The sequence below is a fragment of the Grus americana genome, chromosome 1 (assembly GCF_028858705.1).
Source record: "Grus americana isolate bGruAme1 chromosome 1, bGruAme1.mat, whole genome shotgun sequence".
NCBI classification, from domain to species: Eukaryota; Metazoa; Chordata; class Aves; order Gruiformes; family Gruidae; genus Grus; species Grus americana.
The window spans coordinates 23,461,771-23,488,012 of NC_072852.1; the positions used below are offsets into that span (position 1 = coordinate 23,461,771).

Genomic DNA, 26,242 nt, shown 5'->3' on the forward strand with positions numbered 1-26,242 from the left:
GTATCCTACTTAGCTGGTCCATAAGGTAGTGCTGGATCCTAGCTGGGATAGGAGAGAATATGGCCCTTGTATTTACATTTAGCTTAATCTTTCAGTCTTTGCTTCAGGAAATTAATTTGTTAGTGCAAGTTTTCTACCAAGTCTGCTTGCTATTTTCCAAATACACATTCAACATCACTTCTTCTGACACCCACCTCCGCATACTTGAGTATTTAATGGTTTACAATTAGCATGCCATCTTATGACTTCAGAACCCATGAGAGCTAAAATGAATATTTATCATTATAAAATCACCATAAGTTTAACCACCAAAATGATGCAGGTATTACATTTCCCTTTTGTTTTATTTTTTCATTGGTAGAATCATTGTTGTAAGAGCACAAAAAGAAAGTAAAAAGCTCATTGATCCACCATACTGACAACATCTTCAAAATCTACCAGTTTTTTGTTTGGTGTTAACCTATTTCCCACAAGCTGTGTTATACAGAGCACCTGTAAGCAAGCCAAGCCTAGCATGGAACAATTTGTTTAAGATTTTTTGTGTAGAAAACAACTCAAAAACATATTGTAGATCAGGCCTGAGTATGATCCCATTTTGAAAGTACGTGAGTTACCAGCTGCTAAGCATGGTGCAGAGCAGCTGGACCGAGCCCCTGATCATGAGTGGGGCAGCGCCTGCTGTGAACCTGATTTCCAGCTCCCACCTCTGCTGTCCTTCTCTTCATCATTCCCTGGCCCCAGATGCTGGATATCACACTTGATAGCTGTTAGACAGAAGGCAAATGGATGCTTATCATCACTGACACAGTGCAGTTCATATTAATTTTTTCATTCTTCAAATCAAGCTTTGGGATGACTGAATACAACCTAAGTTTTACAGATCTGAGAACAGAGTTAGCGCAGTTTGGTGCTAAGACTTTTTTTTCCCCAGAGTAGCTGAAGAGCTACTTTCCATCAGTGCCATCTTCATGTCTTTAAAATGCATGACAGATGCAAACCCTTAGTTTCATGTCCTGTATCATATTAACTAGGGAATGGGTACAATAGGAGTGGGTATAATTACTGGTATCCGTTCCTACTTGAGCTACCTGGAATGAGTCTTTGTCTATCTGACTCCCTTCTTGGTCTCACAAACAGCTTTTAGTGCTGCCCTCTCTGGTGCCTGTTCATAAGTCCTTCTAACTGACCAGGTTTGAACACAACATTTCCTTTTTGGTAAGAAGATAGTTAGCTCTTATTTCTTCATATGAATGTTAGATGAATCATAATTTTAGCCAAGAGAAATTTAGACCAATGTATTTTTTTAGGTACATCCCCAGACAATGAAGGATAGCAAACGTTTTAGAAACCAGCAACAGGGACAAGCAGTCATCATGCCAAATCAGTCAGAAATGCTGACAGGGCGCAATATGTAGACACTACCTGTTCTTGTGATTCACAGCCATGAATCCTCCAGGGGCATTAGGTGTCTGAACCATCTGCCCTTTGGCACCACTGCAGCAAGTGGTAAATCCGTTGGTACCATGTATGAGACATCTGTTCTCAAATCCTATTTCTTCTTGATTTGGGGAGATCTCTCATTTGTTCACACTTCATAAGATTATCCTAACTACTGGCCTTAAACCCTCTTCTTTTAGTACCTCTGCTAACTATTTTGGAGGAATAATTATTCCTTATTCACTTTGCTGGCTCCTAGGAATCCTTTTCCTAGACATTCATCTTTCTCTGTTTCTGGGCACTTAGCCCAGGCTGTAGATTTCAAAGGCAGCAGGGTGCTGAGAGGTTAGACACCATAATGTTGGAAGTACCTTTGTGGATCTAGCATTTCATCATTAGCTGAAAATTGATACTCTGTTATTTGTCTGAGTAACAGCTGTATATGCACTATATAGATAAGGGTCTACACAAAGTGTTTTGTGTGTTGGAGATAGCTTACACCATTCATTATAAATGTAGCAACAAGGTTGAAGTGCATTTTATTTTGTTCCTATTAGTTCTTAAGACATTCTTCAATGTAGAGATGCTAAGATGCATAGTACAGTCATGACTGAACTTGCTGCTGCAATGACAGAATGGTGTTTCTTCTACACCATTTTGACTGAAAATAGCTTTTTAGGTACTGTAGTTTTTCATTGCTTGATATCCATTCCACACAGATTGTAGATGGCTGCATATAGTATATTATATATACACATTTTGTAATATTTGCATTTGAGTTTTATGTGGAAAGAATGTTTTTTTCCTAAGGGCCATTGCATGAATAGAAATGCTTGAAAAGTGCACTCTGAAAATTTATGAGGTAACAAGTTATTCCTTCATGTCAATTTTTAGTGTCTGTTTGTTTTTGTGCCTGAATGACTTTGGGGACAGTTGAGACCTTGGCATTGTTTTTCAGTTTTTTCTTTTCTAACAGTGAATTGCTGATTGTTAAATTTACAAGATGTCTGCTAAATATTTCTCTTACATTTCAACCCTGTTATTTGAAAAAGAGGTTGCAGTAAAGGACTTTTTAGGTGTCTATCACAATAGCTTAATATCAGTTTAGAAAATTGGCTAAAGCTTTTCATGGTACAGTGTCCATCTTTTCATTACTGGGTTGTCAAAGATGCCTGGTGAATATGAGGGTCACCTGCTATACGGGCTCATCTGTTGTTATTGGCAAATTAGCTGTCCATCATGGGGAGCCAGGCTGTTCATAAAAGTGTGAAGAAATGTGTTGCCAGAAAAAGGCACTATATTCCATTTTAAAGCAGATAAATTATTTATGTTATATCTTAATGCTATTTATAGATGGTAAAGAAATATGTACAAACAATTTTTGTTAGAAATGGCAGATATTCCAATTTGCAAATATTTCTTTCATGTAAAGCAGGGAAGAATTCAGGATAAATCTATACCGTAGTATGCGTGTCTCAATCTAATAAAATAATAATGTAACATCCCAAGAAATTGATGCATAGCTGAAAAAGGTGATATGTTTGCCTGTGACTAGAATTGGCTGATTTTATTTGAAAGTTGATATTTTTATACTGGCAGTTGATAATTCCATGTTTCATTTATGCCATGTCTAAACTTGATTCAAACTTAGGATCTGCCTGTGCAGAGAGCTATTGAGGCTGATGAGATTCTGCAAAGGCAGAACAAAATCTGATAAAGAATCCCCACCATTTTCCTAATACTGCATAGAACAGAACAGGAGTATTTCAGTTGGAAGGGATCTACAATAATCATCCAGTCCAACTGCCTGACCAGGGCTGACCAAAAGTTAAAGTATGTTGTTAAGGTCATTGTCCAAATGCCTCTTAAACACTGACAGGCTTGGGGCAGCTTTGAACCTTTCCCACTCAGTCTTTGAGTAAAAGAAATAAAAAAGGCTTCATAAGTACCTTTATTTTGCTTCTTTGTTTTGCTTAAAGATTAAATACATTAAGCTTCAGAATGCTAAAACAAGAGACTTCTGTAATGTCTTCATGTAGCTTTACATCCCAAGCTGCATCTGGCTGGACCCTTGTTTTTGTTCAAATCCTGTCACTGACAGAGTGTATCAATCTAATTTGTGAAGTACTTTGGAAAAACAGAAGGTCAACATTTTGATAGGGAAGACAAGACTGTTGAGAAAGTTGGAAAGCCTCTCCATATACAACATAGCTATCTAACTATGTTGTCTTTAGTTGTCTAATTACCTTTAATATGTAGACACGTATATGCCACAAATGATCTTATACTTCAGAAAATAAATACCAGCATTCATCAAAAATAGAACAGCTCTTTTAAAACACATTCTTATTCTTACTCACACTGAAGGCAATCTTCAGTGTAGAAGTATTTAGATGCAGAGATGCAAAAATTATCATTTGTTTTGCTTTTGTCTAGTAACGTCACTTTTTGTTAGAAATAAACATTTTTGTCATTTTCTTAATTTTCTCATTTTATTAATGATTAGATTCTCCACAAGAGGCTCTGATTTTGGGAATAACAAGCAAGACCAAACATTGGTGGGAGTTAGATATACCCATGTGAATCAGGCAATAGTTCTTAAAGAAAAAAATAATTAAAATAAACAAATCAGCAAACAATCACAGAAAGATCATCTATGGCACAGGAAGATGGTGACAATCTGGACACAGTGCTTCGTGAAGCAGGCTCAAGGAATTTCTCTCCTCGTGTGCTCAAACATAGATAACAGTGTCGTAACTGGGAAGTAGAGATTCCCCTGCACTGATGTATGAAAGCCATTAGACATCATGGAGCTTCTGTAGAAATTTGTCCCTTTTTGGAGGACAGGTAAAATGTAAAGATTTCGATTAGCACTTTCCTCCTTCTGTCAGGAAGAGATATAAATATCACCTCTGAATTTGTGTTCGTTTGCTGATTAGTTTTAGAATATTCAATGAGAACCCAAAGCCTTTTAAATAATTAAGACAACTTAATTAAGAATGTCATAATAACAATTAGAAGTGATCTGTATGTATTCATTCATAAGTGAACATTTCAAGTTCTCTACTTGATTCTGTAACCACAGCATTTATTGTTAACCTTATACTCTCTGTTGAAAAAACAGAGGTGTATGGTAGTACCTGATACCAAAAAGCCACATTATGAACGTAACTGTCAAATTGCGGCTCCACGGTTAGATGCAATCCAGCAGTAAGGCTGGCTTCTCAGCTGCCATAAGTCAGGGTGGGTCTGTGGAACGCAGTCTAGCTGAGCCAGAGTGCGGTGCTTCATGATCTGGTTCAGGATGTTGTCTAAAATGTTATAATAAATTTTATAATACACTTTTATAATAACCATAACTGAGTTGTACACTTTAATGCAGCATTAAATGTGTAAGTTTGTACAGAGCCTGGTTAACTATGGATTATCTAAAGTATGGATATTTAGCATGTTAAAATTATTATTTTTTTTTTCCTTTTAATTTTTCTCAGGAGGTGTTTGCATTGCTCAGTCACTCAAAATCCCTCGGGAACCAAGACCAGGAGAATTTGAAAAGATCATCAAGCGCCTGTTGGAAACTCCAAATGCTCGAGCAGTGATCATGTTTGCAAATGAAGATGATATTAGGTGCCTGTTTCCTAATTTTGTGTGTTGAAGATGTTTCTCTTGTCTGTGCAGAATAGAGTAACACAGGAGGTTTCAGATTCAATCCCATGTAAAAATTTTTGGAAATCTGGTGATGAGAACTTGAGTTGCAATTATATATTGTGCTGCTCCTTTATTCTGTGGAGATCTAACCTGTTCCTAGTTCCTAAGAGTGCAGCTCCAACAGATTGTTATTTAGTGACTGAAAAGAAAGAAACCAGTAAGAACGCTTGAAAAATATGGCTAAAGATGAAACAAATTAACTTGTATAGTACTGTATCTTGAGTTCACTACAGCTGTTGTTGAATATGCTTTCAACTGTGAAAACTATTGACTAATTGGTTAGTGTGAGCTTACTTATGCATGGCTGGAATTAATGTTGGGGATTCTCAAATGAGGCTTTGGGCAATGTGGTCTAGTGGAGGGTGTCCCTGCCCATGGCAGGGGGGTTGGAACTAGATGATCTTTAAGGTCCCTTCCAGCCCAAACCATTCTATGATTCTATGAAATTCTTTGTAAATGGAGTTTGTTTAATTAGTCATTTGTTGTTTGTTTGCAGGCGAATACTGGAAGCAGCCAAAAAAGCTAATCAGTCTGGACATTTCCTCTGGATTGGCTCAGATAGTTGGGGGTCCAAAATTTCACCGGTTCAGCAGCAGGAGGAGATTGCGGAAGGAGCAGTAACTATTCTGCCCAAAAGAACATCGATAGACGGTAAGAATGCACATGGCACAAACCCCTCATTTTCAGACAATGTTCAAGCACCCTAGCTCTCTTAAAAAATAAAAATAAGAAAATAAAATCGTGTAGTCCTTGATTACATGGAAATCAGGGAAAACTATGTAAATAAATAACTTGAGTTGACCTGATTCAATATTCATTTAATATCTCTGTTGAGATGAGGAGATGCTGAATCTGCAATTAGGCAGTCTTATAATTTTCTAATAACTAGAGCGTGTGTAACGGAGAGTTTCTTACCCATAGCCTGGTTGTGCTTTGGGACAAAAGGAGAGTATCGGATGGATGATAATGAGTTACCTCATTCTCCTAGGAGGAGATGAATCTAGGCGCTGCTTTCCTCTCCTAAACTTACTTTAAGAAGCCACTATATTAACAAATTTTCTGACTTGGTTTATGAACTTGAGGTTGTTGTTTGAATCACCTCATTTCTGGGAGGATACTGGACATCGTAGCATCTCTTACTGTCTGGATAAGTGCTCTAAACTGGTACATGACTAGAAAAACTGAGCACTATTGATACTTGCAGAATTTAGCCACATGGAAACATTTGTAAAGAGCTTAATCCAGATGGTATGTGTTAGTCATGATTTCATTATGGCTGCTGTGTTGTAGGTATAAGGTTGGTGCAGAGTCTGATCAGGTTGAAGCAGGAATCTTTAGTTTCTCAACTGGGGTCATTAGCCATATAAATAGAAGAACTTTAGGTGTCCTGGAAGCCCACTGGTTCAACAGAAAGGTACCTGGTGATTTCAGGTGGGCCTGAAATTAAATTTATTTGGATCACAGTCTTTGACTAAGTAGTGATTATAGTTTGTCTAATTTTTTGTAGATATCCAATTCTTTATTTGGGTCATCTGTGTGTTAAAAATTAAGCTCTTTCTGTAAATATCTGCATTGCATTTTTTTAATTATAGAATTTTGCTGGAGCTTTACAGACTCTTTAACTGCTGTAGGTCTTTAAAAATATCTTGTTCTTCAGAAAAAATGGAATAATATCAAATATACTATTTTTTAATCCTTACATACTATGTTCATAAAATATTTCATTATAGTAGTTTGTACCTAAGACTTTTTCTTGTTCTGATATTTATACAAAATCTATTATTGTCAGTAAATTACTATATACTGTATCATATTTTATTTTGTTTTCTTTTTCTTCTATTAAATGTAGGATTTGATAGATATTTTCGGAGCCGAACGCTTGCTAACAATCGAAGAAATGTATGGTTTGCAGAATTTTGGGAGGAGAATTTTGGATGCAAGTTAGGATCACATGGAAAAAGGAATAGCAATATCAAGAAATGCACAGGTAACTGTGAAAGTAAAACATTACCTGTAAGTTGTTTATTGGAGTGCAGGAAAGAAACTGCTTTCTGGTGTTCACTGTTCTGGCTCCATTCAATTCTTCAATACAAATTATTGTGTTGTAAGAAAAGTATGACATTTTTTCTCAAACCTGGATAAAAAATTTATGGGCAATGCTTGAGAAAGTTAGTAGCTAATTTGCACAAATCCAATGATGGTACAGATGTTGTTAAAGACCTGTGACTGTGGCTCAATTCCATTCATGTTTTCAATGACCTCCTCTCTCACCCCACTGTAGTTGTCAGTATGATTTTTTTTAGTGAACAGGCACATCACAGTAATTCTCATATTGTAATCCCTGAAGTATATACAGAGAAAATTAAATTTCTGTTTAAACTATTGAGGTCTTGATGATAGGTCAAGTCATGAACTCCTTATTTAGTTTACAAACTGTGTTTGAGAATGGAGTAAAAATCAGATCAATATGTCCTTATTACTTGTCCTCATGTGAAAAGAACAGGATTCTATATCATATTAAAAACCTGAAATTCTCTATGAAGTTTCAGCAAAAACTCTATGTAACTAGCACTGGTGTTCTCAAACCTGCTTGCTCAGGTGTCATACCCAGGCACAAGTGTCACGACAGCTAATATAGCAGTTGCACGGGTAGCTGAGTTTCTTCTCACGTATGAGATGTTGGCTTTTTGTTATTCCGTGCAGAGTTTACTACAAGATTGTTACCTTTAGTCTTCTGTGACTACAGCAGACTGTTTATGTTACTTTTTGTATAGATTTTGCCTAATGTCAGGGCTCCCAGTGTCATTTCCTTAATTAGCACGGTCACCCGGTGGCAGTGACCACCGTCTCTGTGCCTAGTGGCAGCAGCAATACCCAATTTTTGACGCTACATACATAAGTCATCGATGTGCCTTGATTTTCCTGGTGGTGTTTACCTTCATCAAATAATATCGTCCACGTGGAACATGAACATTTTTGTTTGCTTGCTGTTCCAGGATTTCTGGCTGCCTGGTGACACTGTCATGCTGCCTTTGTTATGGGGGTGCACTTCCAAACTTTCTGCAAACAGAAACTGCGTACCAGCACCCCACTTCTTCTGGGTTTGTCAGACAGACATACTGTGCAGTCTCCAGGCACATGCACCGTTAGTCCTACACTTCCTGAACCATCAGATTTATTGTATGTGTACCGTGCCATCAATTCAAAGACTTACTGCACTGTGCTTCACAATGCACAGATATATCTCACACAGAAATATGAGATCCATTCTCCCATTCAGTCTTCTACATTTTACCACATACTCCACAAAAAAAAAAAAGAAAAAAGCGCATGATATTCAGTTTCTCACTGAGCTAAATGATAGCTCATTACTCTAATCTTTTACTCATTGGTCTTGATTCATACAGCAGTAAGTCATGGCTGGGTAGATACCCATGTCCGGGAAAGAATTATTTTGTTTTTACTGTTTTAAGTGGCAAATAGATGTTTTTTTGAACGTTCTTCAGGTGGAATGAGTGGTGTATGTGCTGTAGTTTGGGAAGCTCTAAATGTTACCACAGATGGTTGTATGACTTGTCTCAGCCTCATCACATCTGTCAAATTGAATTACCAAGTGAATAGTAGTGTATAAAATGCATAGGCCGTATCTTGATAAATTCAAAGTAATTTGCGATTTGAAACGGATATCCATGTATTTCATGCAACAAAATTGTGGTATGCTTTCTGTGCCTGAAAACAGAAAGAAAACATATCTTCTGCACCCAGAAAGTAAACACAGTAGCAAGGGATGAGATTAAAATGTGGGCAGTCTCATATGAAGGTTGCACATGCATCTTCACCTGCAGGGAAAAACTAATGAATTCTTCTGCAAGCAAGGGTATCTACAAACCCTAGAACCCTTGACTAAAACCATTTAAAGGTGGCTTACTAAGATGGAAAAGACACTTGGACAGCAGCAGACTTAAAACAAGCTGATGATTCATCACAATCCCTATGCTTATCTAACTCAAATGTAAAGGATTGGGTAACAAAAATAACCAAAATGTGTTCCTTTTAAGTATACTGAATCAAAAGATGAGGGTGGGAGTTCAAAATAAACCTCCTGTGATTTAAGGAGAAATGCTAGGTGGAGAATGAGGGAATGACCACCCCAGTCTAGACCTAGAGATTCACCAATGGCATCTTGACCCACCCCGGTTGAGTTGCCATGGCCTTCTGTGCACAAAAGAGAGGCAGCAATGAAATCCTGGCTGGTTCTTCATACCACAGCCCTCAAAGCAGATGAGTCAGTCTACTATGATCTTCTATGTCTGCTAAAGATTAGAGGAGAATATATCCCCATGAATCTATCTTTCCTTCGAAAGGCCGAAGACTTTATTTCATCACCAAGTCTATTCTGAAATAAGAGTGGTAAATGAAATAAATGAATGAACCCCTAAATCTCAGTAAGGTTATAGGAGCAGTTACATTTAATTGTTTATAGCTTAACATTGAAGACTTTGATCCTTGGCCTATCCCTGTTGCCAATTGTCCTTCCAGTGGATTTTCTCTGAAACTTTATGTGTGTTTTCTCAGTTGTAAATTTCAGCTCAATTCTTAAGAGGAATGTATTCCCAGCTCTTGTTCAGGATTTGAAGACTGAACTTAAACCCAGCATTTATCCTAATTTTCCCATATTTTGTCTGGGGACTGAAGATAATAAGATCCTTGCTGTCTTTTGCCCACCAGCCCAATTTTTATATCATGTTAATAGCCAGTGATAGACTGAAAGAAATCCAAAAGCTTGAGTGTTGTGGTTTAACCCAGCAAGCAGCTAAACCAACCACATAGCCGTTCACTCACTCTGCCCCTCCCGGTGGGATGGAGGAGAGAATCGAAAAGAAAAAAAAGTTAAAACTTGTGAGTTGAGATAAAGACAGTTTAACTGGACAGAAGAGGAAGATGACGACGATGATGATGATAATAATAATAATAGTAAGAAAAGAATATACAAAACAAGTGATGCACAGCACAATCACTCACCACCTGAAGCCAATGCTCAGCTAGTTCCTGAGCCATGCCTCCTTCCAGCCAACCCCCATTATATACTGAGCATGATGTCATATGGTATGGAATATCCTTTTGGCCAGTTTGGGTCAGCTGTCCTGGCTGTGTCCCCTCCCAGCTTTTTAGGTGCCCCCCACCTTCTTGTTGGCAGGCCAGTACGAGAAGCCAAAAAATCCTTGACTACTTGGCAACAACTAAAATATTAGTGTGTTATCAAGATTATTCTCATCCTAAATCCAAACCACAGCACTATACCAGTTGCTGGGAAGAAAATTTACTCTATCCCAGCTGAAACCAAGACACTGAGCTACAGCCATAATCTGAAAATCTCCGTCTCCAAAGATATTAACAGGCAAATTGATAGGTGTAAAGTTTTCTCAGGCTTGGGATGTTTTGTTAGACATTCCTGTTTATCTTATCTAGGAGATACTTGAATCTTTTTCTCATATGACACTGGTAATTCCCAACAACAACAACAAAAGTGATATCCCTGTTCTCTATTTAGTCAAGCTGTCTGTTCATAGCTTTAAATTTTTACTACCTGCAGTAAGGATGCTACCAATCTAATCCAATTTCAAGCATTTTTTTCCTATGAAGATACTAGAAAATGCTTCATAGCAAAAGATACTCTTCTCTTTTCTTTTCCATGTAAAATCAACAGTCTTTTTAGCATTGAATGTCCTGAAAGGAATTTCCTCTCCTTGTTCAAGGTTAATTACCTCCTTCTGTTCTTATACATTAATGATTAGTATAGTCTAGTCTTGTGGTGGCTTAAACAGTTTATTTAAAGAAAACTGCTATTTTAAAACTGTTTAAAAATACTGTTTATTTGTGGTTGCAGTTGCTTCTTATTCCTAAAAGAATTTGTGCTTTGGAGATACATACAATTATAAGTTTCTTTTGAATTTGTCTGATCATTTGCTTTCTGATTTTTGCCAGTTTACAGAAAGCAATGATTCATCTAAACTTTGAAAAAGTAATTGCTTTGCCACTATTGATTTGCAACTAGCTCTATGTGTTTCTGAATGTAAGTGTACATTGATCAAATCATCAAGATTAGACTAGTTCATTGAAAAATATTAGAGATACTGCAATTAAAAAAAAAAGAATCAAATTGTGCCATTAACTTAGTAAACATGAAACGATAATTCAATGACTACCCTTAAATTTTTAACCAGGGAAGGGGAGAAAACTCATTTATCTTTCTACAACAAAATGGAAAAGAATGGAGCACTACAATGATTGAATTGTTTGTAGTGGTTACAAGAAGCCTCACTTTACATATTTATTCAAGGTGCAGGTTTTCTATATTCAATAAAAAGGTCTTTAGTGAGACATGAGTCTTTCAGAGATCTTCAACAGCCTTTCTTTAGCACTGGAATCTCTTTGTGGGAATGAGAAACGAGGAGATGAGAAGCTTTTCACTCATCCCTGTGCCCCAGCAGAAAACTATAAAGACAGAGGCAGCATTCATCCTTTGATTACCCACACTTCAAGAGGAAGGGCTTGCACCATGGCTGCAGGAGATGGTGGAGACAACATGCTTCTTGCTTTACTTTAACATCCTGGAGAATTTTCCCGTATGCTCAGCTTCCCATTTGAGTCAACTGGTGGGCCAAGTTTTTGGTAGCTGAAGATTTAGCATTGCTTAGAAACATTGTGGACTGCCCGGATTTATTCCTGGTGGTGTGTTCTTAACTCCAGCTCTTGGTTGTTGAGCTATTAATTGTTAGTCCTACCTTAAGATAAGTTTCTAGACCTTGTCTTACTTAAGAAATGTACAAAAGTATGACTACAAAGATTTGAAAATAATCAAAGATATCCCAGAATACTCTTTGCATTGCATTCTGGGGCTGACAATATGCACCATTGCTTTTTCAGAAGACCAAAGCACAGTGATAGAAAAAAAAAAAGCAGCATTAATGATGAAGAGTTAAGGGAGAAGGGCAAGAATTAAATGTACTCAGATTTGCTTCCATTAACCTCACAGAATGTTAAATATTTGATTTCATTCTAACAAAATAATCTGAAGTGCTTTTTACATATATATGTGCATACACATACAGATATTTGTTTGTGTTTGCATGCATATGCAGACAGGAATCTAACATGAAGTAAAGTTGCTTCCTGTATCATGTTTTAATGTGTACAATGGTAACCTCAAATTCAAATCTGACATAAGAAGATATAGTTCCATTGAGATTTGTTCTGGATTTTCCCCATAGTATCCCTTCAAGGCATGCATTTATCATAGTATTTATGGTCTTTGAACAGCAAAATGTGGCCCTTAATAAAACCTCAATAAAAATATTAATTAAAAAACCTTGTTCATGCGCATCCCTACAGAAGTAGTCGCTCCCCTGTTTTGTATGGTTAGCATTTTAACTACTCGGCAAACCTAATCAGCCTTTAACTGCCTATAATGACTGACTGCACTGCTAAAAATAAAGATGGAAGAGTTTCCAAAAGCATATAGAGACCTGTGTAAATTAGTCTAATTTCAATTTGCTCTATCAAACTGAACTATTTTTTTCACTGAAAAAAATCACAGTGCAGTATAATGGACATCATGCATACTTAGAAATTTACAGATACATTATTTGTTTTCTCTTAACTAACCTCTTTGAAAATGCAATTGCACCTAAAAATATTAATAGCAAGAAGTAGATTTACTCATATGTGTCTGCAGCCACATTCTGAAAAATTTATAGAACAAATTGAACAGTTCAGTAGCAGAATGTGAATCTTGCAGAGGTACAGTGAATTGCTATTTAGTTTGAGTAATGGTTTCATTACCATAAAATCACTCCTAAAGCAGTTTTTTTTTCTTGATGAGACCTACACAAAGTTAAAAAAAAATCAGCGTAGATGTAGTTGAGACACATGGTGAGTTGTATCACAGTTTCCAAAAGGCACTAAGGCTCGGGAGATATTGTTTTCAAGCACGCAGAAAGAGCTGCATGCTGTCCTTCATCGTGCAACTTCTGTGTTGTGACCAGTATGTTTAGGCATAAAAGATAGAAAGGGCAATTCTTCTTTCTCTTCTTTTGCTGTTTTTTGCCATTTTCTTGATTCCCGTTTGAAAAATAGCTTATAAACATATTGCAGAAGGATTTTTGATTTTTTAATTTATATTTATAAAATGTCTATTGCTGTTTTGTGTAAGTACAGTAATTCTATGTAAAAATCACAGTAGTCAGATTTGCAGCATGATAAGCAGGAGCCAAGTTGACTATTGAATCTTTGCTACTCATCACATCAGTTGGACACAAAATACTTTGAGGATTATTTGCCATAGTCTGAGCTGTTTTTGATTCTGCTTTGGACATTATCTCAGAGCTATGAAAATTGTGCGTTACAGGTAGCTGCACTGCAGTGGTCTCATGCTGCTTCTAGTGTAGCATTAAATCAAACTGCATCATGTGTCATTAAATAATATATGGAGCCAGAGAACATTTACTTTTGATTTTAGGACAATAGATCATGTCTCAGGTGGCACCAAGACCTCTTCCAATAACCTAAACGAAGTTTAATCTCTTTATTATGGTATACCATAGGCCATAAATTCACCATTTTTGTAGATTTTGTCCAGTTCCAAATTTCAGAAGCCTGGGTAGTCAATTCCAAAGAAAAAGTTGATGTCTGACAATGGTGAGTGACATTCTGCCAAAATTAACAAGACTGAAATACAGGCTTTCTCATGCTATACATCAGGTCAGAATGTTTAGACCAAATTGTCTCCTGATGGTGGAGAACTGACAGGCATGAAACTTGCCATCTCTCTGCTATCAGTGTCTGATAGACTGATAAGTGATAGAAGACCATAGCTTAAGGTATATTTGACCAAAATGTACACATTCAGTTGTCTTACAAAGGGCCAGTTCTGGCTCTTATTCCAGAAACTACAAAATTTCAGAAGATTCAAGTTGAATAGTATTTCATTCCAGCAACTGCTAATGTGCATAAGTGTTACTCAATATGTCTGAGAGCTGTCAAATCAGCGCACCTAACATACACTGCCCATTCACTGATTTGATTTCTTCATTTCACTTGCTGTCACCCATTTTGTTATTTCACCAGTTGTTAGTATTTTTAAATCTCTTTATAATATATCCAGTGGAATATCACTTCTCAATCTTGTCAAAGCTTAGATTCACCTGCAAAATATATCATTTTAAAAAGCTTCTTATTCTAATATGAAGAAGAAATTGTTGATATACTCCATAAAAGTCTTTGTTTCTCTATAATTTTATTTATAAATAGGAATTCAAGTCTTGTATTCTGTAAGGAAATTTATAGTTTTTAGATTTATAATGTTTTACAAAGTTATGAGTCATATTCCACTGCAAAATCATTTAAATAGGGAATCTTGCCATTTTAGATTTGATACACTTGCTGCCAAGTTGGAATACTTTTAATACGCGTATATATGTGCACATGTGTGGATGTGTTTTCTAGTAACTTATGAATCCAGAAATTCTTATTCCAGCTCAGACTGTCTGCAAGAATGGTATATCCTAGTGAAAGAATTGTTGCTTTAAGGACAATTTTGTGTGAACTCTGGAACCACAACTTCTCAAATATGGCCTCGGAAAACTTGTAACCAGTATTACTTATGATGTAACTTAGATGTCACACATGTAAGAATGACATCTGTACACAATCTTTGTTCCTGGGAGACAGTATTAAGTGACTCTATCATTTCCAGTACCAGTCCAACCACTTTGGACAGATGCTAGTAGAATGGGAAAGTTGATAGTCAAACGTTGCATGTCGTACATCAGTTTGCTCTCCTGGTCTACCACAAACAGACCCTTGCTGTGAGCAGAAAGACATGTTCTGTGTAAGCCCAAGTCCCAGATATCCTTCTTCAGGTAGAAATATTTGTTGTTTTCCCTTCTGAGCAAGTTCTTGTAATCCTGCCTTGCGAGAGGACTGGAAGAACTGTTTTAATGTTGTATATACATCATCTGTGCCATTATTCAAACATTTCAGGTTACAATTCTTAAACATTTTATAAGTGTGTACATTTGATGTTCATACTTGCTACCTGACTAGATGCTTCATTAGAATACAAGTAGTACAACAAAAAGTAGTTTAAGTCTGCAAAAAGGACCATTAGCTGCACGGTTTTCAGTGTCCTTGGATGTGGTCAAACAGGCTGATCTGCTGTTTGTAACCACATAGGAAGTTACTCTTCCTTCAGACCTGTTGACCACTGCTCAACCACTCTAGCACTGTTCTGTGAACGAATCTGGTTGAGAACTTTGGAGGTGAAACTTTGTTACCCAGATCAGCAGCAGGCATGTTAATTTGATTGAAAATGTTCTTCCATATTCATAAGTAGTGGTCCATGATACACTTTTTTCCTGGTCTGCTGTGTGGTGGGGAATACCAATACCACTCGGGTAGAGATAGAGTGGCCTTTATGAGGTACCTTCTTCCCCAGGTGGCCCAGTTGCCCTGAGACCATGTGTATGCTATCAAACAGTGCACCTCTGCAGACCAAAACAGTCAATGAGGTCCTCACTGTACTTGTTTCAAGAGATTTTACTTCAGGTTAGAATGGCTGTTTAGGCTGGAGGGCCATAGCTGTATTCGCGGCACTCATCCTCCAGTTTGGTTTCCTCTGAAAGGCACTGGGATTGTACACAGCAAGGCTGCTCCACCATCTGAAATTGGGGGCAGTCAGGAAATTTGTTTCAAAAGCGCATTCCTTATCCAAATAAATCATGAGCGTAGCTGCACTCAAGGGACTGAGTGGGTAGGGTTGAAGAAAGGTGGACACTCCCCTCCCTCCCCATGCCGTCTAGTGTTTTTAGAGTCTGTATGGCAAGGGAAATCGGTTGCTCATGACACCGATCCCTCTGAGTAAGTCAGAAGGCTATAGAGCCCTCTTGGTACTCAGTTCCTGCGAACAAGCAGGATTTAACTGCTCCTGGCCCTTATTTGCAGAAGACCAGTAACTACAACCTAACATTGCATTATTCTATTCATTAGTTGTTCTGAGGGGGAAAAAGTCTATTTAATACACAGCTCAATATTTATAAGCTATTTTTAATGTTCTCAGAGTGTGCAATGATTCAAAATCTATATTTAAATTTACCAGTACACTGGTTTTCCATAGGTGAAAAAGATGTAGCTCGTTTGTCCTGTTTTGTAACTGCAGAAAAATGTAAAATTCACTCATATAGTGGAATACAGAGTGACTTACATCATAAACTTTTGAAGCAGAAGTTCCCACAAAACAGCCTTTTCTCTATTAGTTAACACTTGATTTACAGGATATCAACAAGTTAAAACAAATATGAGCACAAGGGAAAAGAAAATGGTAAACCAAAGGAAATTATTTAATCTTTCTATTGTGATTGTTCTACTGATTAATTACGTTTGATATTAAAAGAAGCTTCAACTTATTCTGGTTTTAGATACCACCAATACTCCAAGTAAATCTATATTTTAATAATTTTATTAATTTTATAATATAATTAGTATAGATAAAGCAAGTGCTTTCATAATTTCATGAAGCAGCAATGAAAATACTTAATTTGGACTGCTTTTAGGTCATGAACATTTTCAATACATTGAATAATTGTTCACCTGTGAAATTCCCCTGATTTATAAGTAATTGCTCACCTTTTGTGGAAGGGAGTTCAGATTGGTCATCTGTAAACAGATGCAGATGCTTTTTAATCTACCAAGTAGAATTTTATTGCAGAAACAGACCCAGCAAAATCAATGGGGCATACATAATGGGCTGTAGTATAAATCAGTGTAGAAAAGGAGGTCAGAATTTGGCTTGTAATGGATAAGTGTATACATTAAATGTACCAATTATAGTTCAATATTTCCAAGATTATTATTTGTATCCAATATTTGAGATAGGTGTTTTTGTATGGAGGGTTCTTACGAAAGGTCAGGTAGAAGCACAAATGTCCCCAATTTGTGTTAAAACCAGTGTATTGGGGAGGAGAGATGTATTTGTTACATTGAACTTACGTTGGTTTAACTGCATGGCTGGGCATAATGATTTTGACCCAAATTCTAGCTCTGGACTAGTGCGTGTTCAGGGCTTGCAGGATTGCCCTTGGGTGGAGCTCATGAGAGAAGATTTACTTAATTCTTTAACTTCTGCCAGGCCACCTCCACATGTCTTAGTAAGCTGCTTAGACTGGTATGACTTACCCTATGAGGATGCCCATCTCTCTTTACAGACTGCCAATAGACCTAGATGACTGATTTCGAAGAGGTGCCCCACTTTTAGATTGCTCAAGGCAAGTGAAATGAAACCCATTCCATGTTGCACGGACCACCACCTTCTCAACAAAGCAATCTGCCTTCCCAATTCATTAAGATCCTGGAGATAACTCTAATATTTGCTTGTATTAATTATGACTATATTACTTAAATGTTTAGAGGTAATTTGGCATCCTTACAGGTATTTTTACAGATAGAAACAAAAGGGAAGGTAATACATGGCAGTCCTCTGTACATAGATTACCAGCAAATATTGCTCAGATCTGAATATGTGACTATTTGTCTATTGATCATACCACAGTTTTTCAGGATGCAATATCCTGTTGAATTACACAAAATATTTTAAAGGGACTAGATGATAAAGTTTGATATTTTGGCTTTGTTTAAAAACAAAATATTTAATTATTCTGGCCAAGATCCTTTTATTCTGTGATGAGATAATCCCAGGAGACAGACAAATTAAGGCTTTAAAATCTTTGATGAATCTACATAATGTACATGATCTGTCACTGAGACAAAAGCAGCTGGTGTTGCGATCTCACATGCTACATACCCTGTAGAAAGTTACTTTCAATTTATTAAAGTGATACTGTGGAATAAGGTGTGCTTTCTTAAGTGGTATCTTCAGCTGTATCAGTAAAAAATGGGTGATTAATGCTGTGGGGTTTTTCTACTGTATCTTCAGCATTTACTGAAGTTTTGGTAGCCAAGGGTGGTCTTGGTTGATTTGTTACTGTCTTAGATAAAATTCAAGATAGTGAAAGAGAAGGTCTATGTGCTACATACATTCCACCTGACCCCACAAAATAGTAAGACCCAAAAGCCTTCAAAAACTCTGTGGTCATGGGGCAGATGGTGTGCTGAGGCCATGGTCTACCATGCTGCTCAGGTTTCCCTTGCTTCCCGTCTGTTCCCTACTTTTCCATGTGCTCAAGTATAAACTCTTTTGGCCAGAAGTTGCATTTTTCAGATTTTTTTTTTTTTGAACAGTGTTTTCCTATTCTATTCTTTCAAGCAAAGAAGAAGAAAAACGAGTTGGCATTTACACATATCATAAACCTGTTTGAAGGAGTCCAGTGGAATTTAAGTGCTCCATAAGCATTGTTTGGCTTAGAAAATAAGGGTGCTTTTTCACTCTTAGTATTCAGTTCTGACTGTTGGTAGACTTTTTCCTGAGCCATAGCCTTGAAAGAGCAGTTCTTCAGAGACTCTCAGATAGATCAACAATTATTGTTTCATCTTGAAATGAACAAATCATTTCCAGCACCAGAAACACTTCAAGGTAACATTTTAAATTGTCTCTTCGTGTGACTTTTGAAACTACAGCAAACAAGAAACAAATCCATTTTATTCCTTTTAAATTTTGAAAAAGAGCCTGAGACTCTAAAAGTGGCAGTTTTAGGAACCTTGTAAGTGTTGGCTCGGAGAGCCATAGTATAAGGTCTGCAGTTCACTGAACCTTCTTGTAAGATATATTACATATAAAATCTGAAAATATAGCAAACAGTCCATGTATATGGATTGATTTTTATTTTGAACTTTTTGGACAGAAATGTTAGCATCTGCCAAAAAGCTACAGTAGAGAAAAGCAGTTTGCAAAATTGAATAGTATGACCATGAGAAAAAAAGGCTGTCATGTGTTCTGCATCCTACTTAAAAGTATGTAACTGTGGTGTGTTGACCCTGGCTGGGGGCCAGGTGCCCACCAGAGCCGCTCTATCACTCCCCTTGTTCACTAGACAGGGGAGAAAAAGTATAACGAAAAGCTTGTGGATCGAGATAAGGACAGGGAGAGATCACTCACTAATTATCGTCACGAGCAAACCAGACTGAACTGAGAGAGGGAATTCATCTAATTTATTACTAAGCAAAACAGAGTAGAGCAATGAGAAATAAAATCAACTCTTAAAACACCTCCCCCCACCCCTCCCATCTTCCCGGGCTCAACTTCACTCCCAGATTCAACCTTCCCCCCCTCAGTGGCACAGGGGGATGGGGAATGGGGGTTACGGTCAGTTCATCTCACGGTGTTTCTGCCGCTTCTTCATCCTCAGGGGGAGGACTCCTCTCAACATTCCCCTGCTCCAGCATGGAGTTCCTCTCATTGGAGACAGTCCTTCATGAACTGCTCCAGCGTGGTCTCTCCCACAGGGTGCAGACCTTCAGGAGCAAACTGCTCCAGCGTGGGTCCCCCAGAAGTCCTGCCAGCAAACCTGCCCTGGCGTGGGCTCCTCTCTCCACGGGTCCACAGGTCCTGCCAGGAGCTTGCTCCAGCGTGGGCTTCCCACGGGCCACAGCCTCCTTCAGGTGCCTCCACCTGCTCCGGCGTGGGGTCCTCCACGGGCTGCAGGTGGAATCTCTACACCCCCTCATCCTTCCTCCATGGGCTGCAGGGGGACAGCCTGCTTCACCATGGTCTTCACCACGGGCTGCAGGGGGATCTCTGCTCCGGCGCCTGGAGCACCTCCTCCCCCTCCATCTGCACTGACCTTGGTGTTTGCAGAGTTTCTTACATCTTCTCACTCCTCTCTCCAGCTGCAAAAGCTCTCTCTCTAAGTGTTTTTCTTCTTCTTAAATATGTTATCACAGAGGCTCTGATTGGCTTGGCCTAGGCCAGCGGCGGGCCCGTCTTAGAGCCGGCTGGCATTGGCTCTATCAGACACAGGGGAAGCTTCTAGCAGCTTCTCACAGAAGCCACCCCTGTAGCCCCCCCACTACCAAAACCTTGCCACACAAACCCAACACAGTAAGATTCCTCGAATTCTAGATAAAAACTATCCAGAAAGAAAAATGTACAGACCACGAATTAGCCATTGACTTCGTAATTAGTAATTCCAAATAAACAATAAACGTAAGATTACAAATGTCTCTCACAGAATTTGGGATGAGAAAAGGAGGCTAAATTTGCTGTATAAATTGCCACTTATTTACTGATAGATAAAGCACACACATTCAGGGATTTAATTCCTGGAACTCATTGCTTTTATTTATTGATTAGACAGATACATATAATTCTGACTTTTCTCTAAAATTAGGGTAGAAATTTAATAGACAAAAACTTGCTCATAAACTTTTGATACCTCTCCACCGGATTTGAAGTGAAATTGGTAGTTGCAGCAGTATTTTAAAGTGGAGAGAGAAAAAAATAATGAAAGGCAGAAGAATCAATTTGCTGTATTAGATTGTACAAGTCTTCATGTCAGCTAATAGAACTGACAGTGAGTACGCAAAGGTCTTTTACATTTGTAGTTTCTGTGTGCAGTGGGGTAGGGTAGAATGTAAAGATCGGTACCTGACAGCCTGCAGGAAAAAGGGCAAATAAATCTATATGTTACACTGTTGCTTCTGCACTTTTTCAGTAGGACTACCTTTGGCCTGGATATCAGCCTTCACGGTAAACCTTTCCTCGTGCTCTGTGTTAAACATTGCTCCTTTACACAGGTTCCGATCGACCCATACCTTTGCAAGCTGCAGTACGAGACTTTCAGGTCTGCGTAAGATTTGGTCTGAATTTCGGATGAGTATTAAGGTCACTTTCCATTTTGTCTGAACTATTCTCACTAATTCCTCTGTGAAATTGCCTTTCATGTAATTTATGATGATAACAAAGGAAAGAGGGTTTGGAAAATGAAACCAAAGATTTTGCAACTTAGTTGCACAGAGATAAAATACAAAGGATGTATTTATGTGTACAAAGTCTTCAATGCTGTACATGAACGTTGCTTTATTGACATGAAGAGGTATGAGATTTGAGAGGATATGGCCCCCCAAATGAGAGTAATAACTTGATTTTTGTGTGGAAATCACAGAGAGGTCAGTAATCAAAGGCAAGGTAGGATGAGAAAAGCTTTAAAGGAATGATCAGAAGGGAAGCTACATTGCTTTTCACTTCAGAGGACAAGAGTTTTAGATCTTAAAAGTAGGATGAAAATAAGCAGAGCTTTATAGACAGGTTATACAGAGCCTTGAAATAGAGACAAGAAGTTTGAACATCCTATGAAAAGGGTAACCAACCAAGAATTTGGCCTCAGCAATACTAAACTCTAAAATTCTCTAGTAATGATGAAAGGAAAATTTTATGTGGGAGGGAACTGCATTGCGTATTACTCCTTGAAATCTCTTTTGGTCTGCTGTTACGTGTTTCTATTTTCCACAGTTTATCCTTTTTGTTTTTCTCATTTTAGCATGAATCACGCTTCTGAAAACAAAATAAAATTTCTTGCAGTCTCCTTCACTGTGAAATTGAATCATGTTGGCTTTTGCTTTTAGAGCCTTTAAGATCAAGGCTATATGTTTACTTCCAGTTATATATGTGACATTAAAAAAAAGAAAGTGTGCTTTTAGAATTTGGATGGTGCTTTTACCACCTTTCTTGCCTTTTTATAGTGCTCCTTTAAAAAAGAAAAAAAAATCAACATCCCTATATTCATTTTTTTAGTTTATTTCTTTATTTCTCTTCTTTTTTAGAAGGTGTATCTGAGCATATTTTGGTCATGATTACAAAGGAGATCATTTGTAGTCCTATCTGGAATTGGGTGCAGTGCACTCCTCCAGATAAAACCCAACATCCTTTCTCTTCTTGGGGTTCTATGCTTATTGTTCATGTTGGTTATTTACAGTATCTCTGGCTGATGCTTCATTATGATATTTACCTGCCTGAAATCTGGCTATCTGAAATTTCAAATGATCATGTTTTCTGCTTCTTCAGTCTCTATAACTTTCTGTAGCATTTCATTTCCCTTGAAACCATTGTGGCTGAGTGGCCAAAGCCATCATCCTCTCACTCTTTGTGATCACTCATGGAGTTCAGTTCTGTGACGCTTGTCGCTAAGGTAAAATTTTAACTTCTTGCCTCATCTGTTCTTTAATATACAGTGTTAATTCTGCACCTGGTCTGACATCATTTGTCATTCCCCAACATTTGATTCATGGTGCTCAAGTCCTTAGTAGCTAACTTTTTTATAAGACTATGTACATTTTGCTATAGCTCTGTACATGAATTCCTTTATTAATGTGGTTTTGACTAGGATTTTGTTTTCCAAAGTGCTCCTTTTTTTAAATGGAGTTTTGAATGCTAGTTTAAATTAGTTCTCATTTGAGGGTAAGGAAATTAATTACATTATGATTAAGCATTTCAGGTGTAATCATGCCTTCAAACAATTTAGACATATAGCTCCCATCCTGCAAGGTAGGGAGTATGGGGCCCACTCATGCATCTGTGCAGGGCTGCAATGAACTCAGTAACATTTCACAGCTGAAAGGACTTAAGAATGATTATGATAACATGCAAAATGTCTTAAATATAATTTCTACCCATGTAAAAATATTCCATAGCCAGTTCCACAAAGAAAGAGTAATTTTAAGTGCCTGTACTTTGCCTTCTTATGATAGCTCCCTAGAGTGTAGGTGGTTATTTGAAAAACTGCATTATTAATACTTTTCACTGGTCATATTTTCTGTTCTTCAACTTTGTATGTGATTCATTTTCTGATCAAAAGGATGATGAAATAACCCTATTCCTTGGCTTTTTGGCATCCATACAGATCTACTCTCTGGGGTGTTCCATTTTTAAATATCACTACAGTGTACAGCATGCATGTGTGTATGTCTCGGTATGCATTTATTCTCTTATATAAAATCTCCCTTCCCTCTACCTTAATTCCATTGTCATCCTTATCTGTATGCAAGTCCACAGAGGACGCTTTTGGAGCAAAATATTTTGCCTTTCCCATCTCCTTCCCTCTAATCTTTGTGTTACTGATCTCCAGTTCAGCATAGAAACTCTAAGCGGGAGGTGGAGAACAGCCGACGGAGTTATTAAGAGTCAGAGCAGGATGCCTGGAGACAGAGGAACTGAAGCTGTGGGAGCTGGGACGTGGGGCTGGACCTCTTGGTGTTGACAAGCACTGGCAGGCCACGGGGGAACTGTTCCCAGTCCCTTCTCCCTTGTTCCTAATCTCAGATGATATCTTTCAACAGTTCAGGAAAGTGGAGCATTTCCAATGGCTGCTGTTATACGTTCAGGACCTATTTCAGAAAATAGGGAAAAATACAGTAAGGGTGAAAACCTTTATTCTTAATTTATTATTCAGGAAATCCTCTTGAGAAGTGGAACTGCAAAGAAGATCAATCTTCTATTTCAAAAAGGATTTTGACATTTGGAATTGAAATTAAACCAGACCATTTTAAAATTCAAAGCAAAAAAGAATTAAACCTTATTCTACTTCAATGAAAATACTATAGTGTGTTTTCTAACATAAAAAAACCAAATGCATGTAACCGAAAGTTTCAAACTGGTTCACTTGTAAAATGCAACAATCATATTTTCAACATAGTGATGATTTTCTGTGTTGTTTTCCCTAGAAACCAAAATGTTGGTAAGTTTTTTAGAAAGTATTTTTGTTGTAATGGAAAACCATTCTCCAGTGAAATGTAACTCTGTAACAAAGACTCCCCATAAGTCTATAGTTTAAGATGAGAAAAAATATATGATTTGGGACCCAGAAAAAATAATTTTTATCAGAGTAGTGTATAATAATTTATTGTATACAGTACGTATATGAACAGCTACCTGTGCAAATGTTTATCTAGCACATAGTTGATAGAGACAATAATGACAATATGTGTAAATGACATGCTGATTATGATGAATCACACAGATAAAAATGTTGACATTGATGTCTAGTAATTTTCCATGTCTCTGGACAATGGCTTTATCTTTTGAAGGGGCTATTTTTCAGAAGAGAATATCTAAGTTATGCATTTCATCTCTTCCTCGAAATCAAAGATGTGATTGTAGAAGTAGAATATCAAGCGGGAGCTGGGTATACTCACCACTTAACACTTATGTATTTCCTGAAACCCAGCTAAGTCAATAACTACAAGAGGTTGAAGCTCTCTGGAGAATACAAATCTGATGCTCTTATAGAACTTTTTTTATTTTAAACTTATTGCCCAAAATCGCAGCATTCATGTCTCTTCTCTTATCCTGGCCTATGACGTCCTGAAAAAATTAAGATGAAAACTTTAACAAGTTACTGTCACAGGGACATGTTACTCAGCAGTTTTGAAAGACTAAATTTTGGCAGTATCATGACATTAGAAATGAAGTAGATCTGGTGCACAACAAGTTATTATTCCAGAAAGCTGTGGTTTTCTTTGTGTTTAATTCAAAGTACATTGCTAATTGTGGAAATATCTTTAACACAAGCTTTTCATGTTCAAAAGATTCCGTAATGTTCTTCCTTATTTGTGGGGACTATTGTATTGTTCTGACATTTAGAAAAACCAAGCCCCTCTTACTGCTGGACAAACTTTTCCTGGCCAGGCATTAGATAGAGCAGCGCTCTCTTCAGTATTCATGCTGTACAACAGACAAATTCTCGGTTTTTCAGGAGCCACCCGGGGTAAGAACGCACTCAGCTACGTGGACACAGATTTCATCCCAGCTGTGAAATTATGTCAGCTGGCAGGCTCTGGTGGAGGGGAAGCATCTAGTGACTGTGAAGGCTGAACAGGCTTCAGGGCTCCAAGCAAAGAAAAGCCTCCAACCAGACCAGTGGATATTTTACTTTTTGTTAGGCTATGTGTGGACTTTAAGATTTCCTTTTTCAAAAGAGTGCATTGTATTCATACACTGCGGTTTCACTGCCACTTCAGTTATTGATAATCTAAATACAGAAATTTCCCCACAATTAGAAACTGAAACCTGATTTATTGATTTCTAATTCCAATATAGATAGATTGGTAATATTTTAGGGTGTGATTTTGCTTGTTAATGTGAGTGCTTGTGAATAGAACTACGCTATACAAACCTAGGTCCATTGTCCATTCTTACCTGCCAAAAAAAAGAGAGAGAAAAAAAAAAGGAAATGTTACTTCTATCCTACCTCAAATCATGTATTTCCTACCTATTTGATTACTTATCTATTGTCAGTAAATCTGTGCTACCCCTTAAAAAGCTTTTACACCTGTAGATGCTGTCTGGCCTGTGTTCTTCCACCTCCCTTAGGCTATGTCACTTACATAAACTGAGCTTAATGAGGTGATTCTCAAATGAATTTTGCCTTTTAAAGGTTAAATATTGTAATTAGAATTCAATTGTGAGGAGAGCTAAAGGACTTGTGTGGACATAGCAGCCTGAGCCTGGTGAGGTTGTACATCATACAGCTTGCTTCCCAGCATCGTGCTAAGATGCTTTCAGCTTTGGGGAGTGGATTCCTCCCTGATTTTTCCTTGATTGCAGTGTGTTGCTCCATACTACCCCAAATCATTCTAGTCTGAAGGGGAAGGTGACAATGTTTTGCACTTGCCTTTGGTAGTTCGTTACGAAAGCTCATTCAGAGAGCACAGGATGCGGAATTTATAACCCGGATACTGAACTTTTCCTTTCTGAGATGTGAGGGGTTGGGTACAACTCTGAAAGAATCTTAAAGCTCGTAGAAGTCTGGCTCCGTGGCACTTGAAGATGTTTATAGGGTGGAAATACAGGTAAATCTGCCAAACAAAGGAGGAACGCCAAGCAATGGCTGAGGCTGATGCCTGAAGGAGAAAATGCTAATTCATCTAACTGTAAAATATGGAGTGGTTGGACTCTAGGACAGATGGGAAGAATTATGGCATTATATGCTTTTCACTGTAAGGAAGGGAGAAAGGAAAGAATTTTATTTTTATACTGCCTTTTTGTTTAATGATTTTATTTCTCTGTTATTAGTTTCTTCACCTTCTGCTCTTGCCATAATCCATTCCTTCTCCTTCTTATTTGATTTGATCTGTAGAGTTTATTGAACTATGT

General features: G+C 37.6%; 1 protein-coding gene across 4 annotated transcripts in view; it reads left to right on the forward strand.

The window, feature by feature from the left end:
• The window catches only part of GRM8 (glutamate metabotropic receptor 8), a 360,424-nt gene that overhangs the window by 156,239 nt on the left and 177,943 nt on the right, over positions 1–26,242 (forward strand). For all 4 annotated transcript variants that reach the window (XM_054826915.1, XM_054826905.1, XM_054826898.1 and 1 more), the window contains exons 4-6: positions 4,929–5,064; positions 5,642–5,796; positions 6,995–7,132. In XM_054826915.1, the coding sequence (XP_054682890.1) occupies positions 4,929–5,064; positions 5,642–5,796; positions 6,995–7,132 (429 nt within the window). The remainder of the gene's footprint in view (positions 1–4,928; positions 5,065–5,641; positions 5,797–6,994; positions 7,133–26,242) is intronic.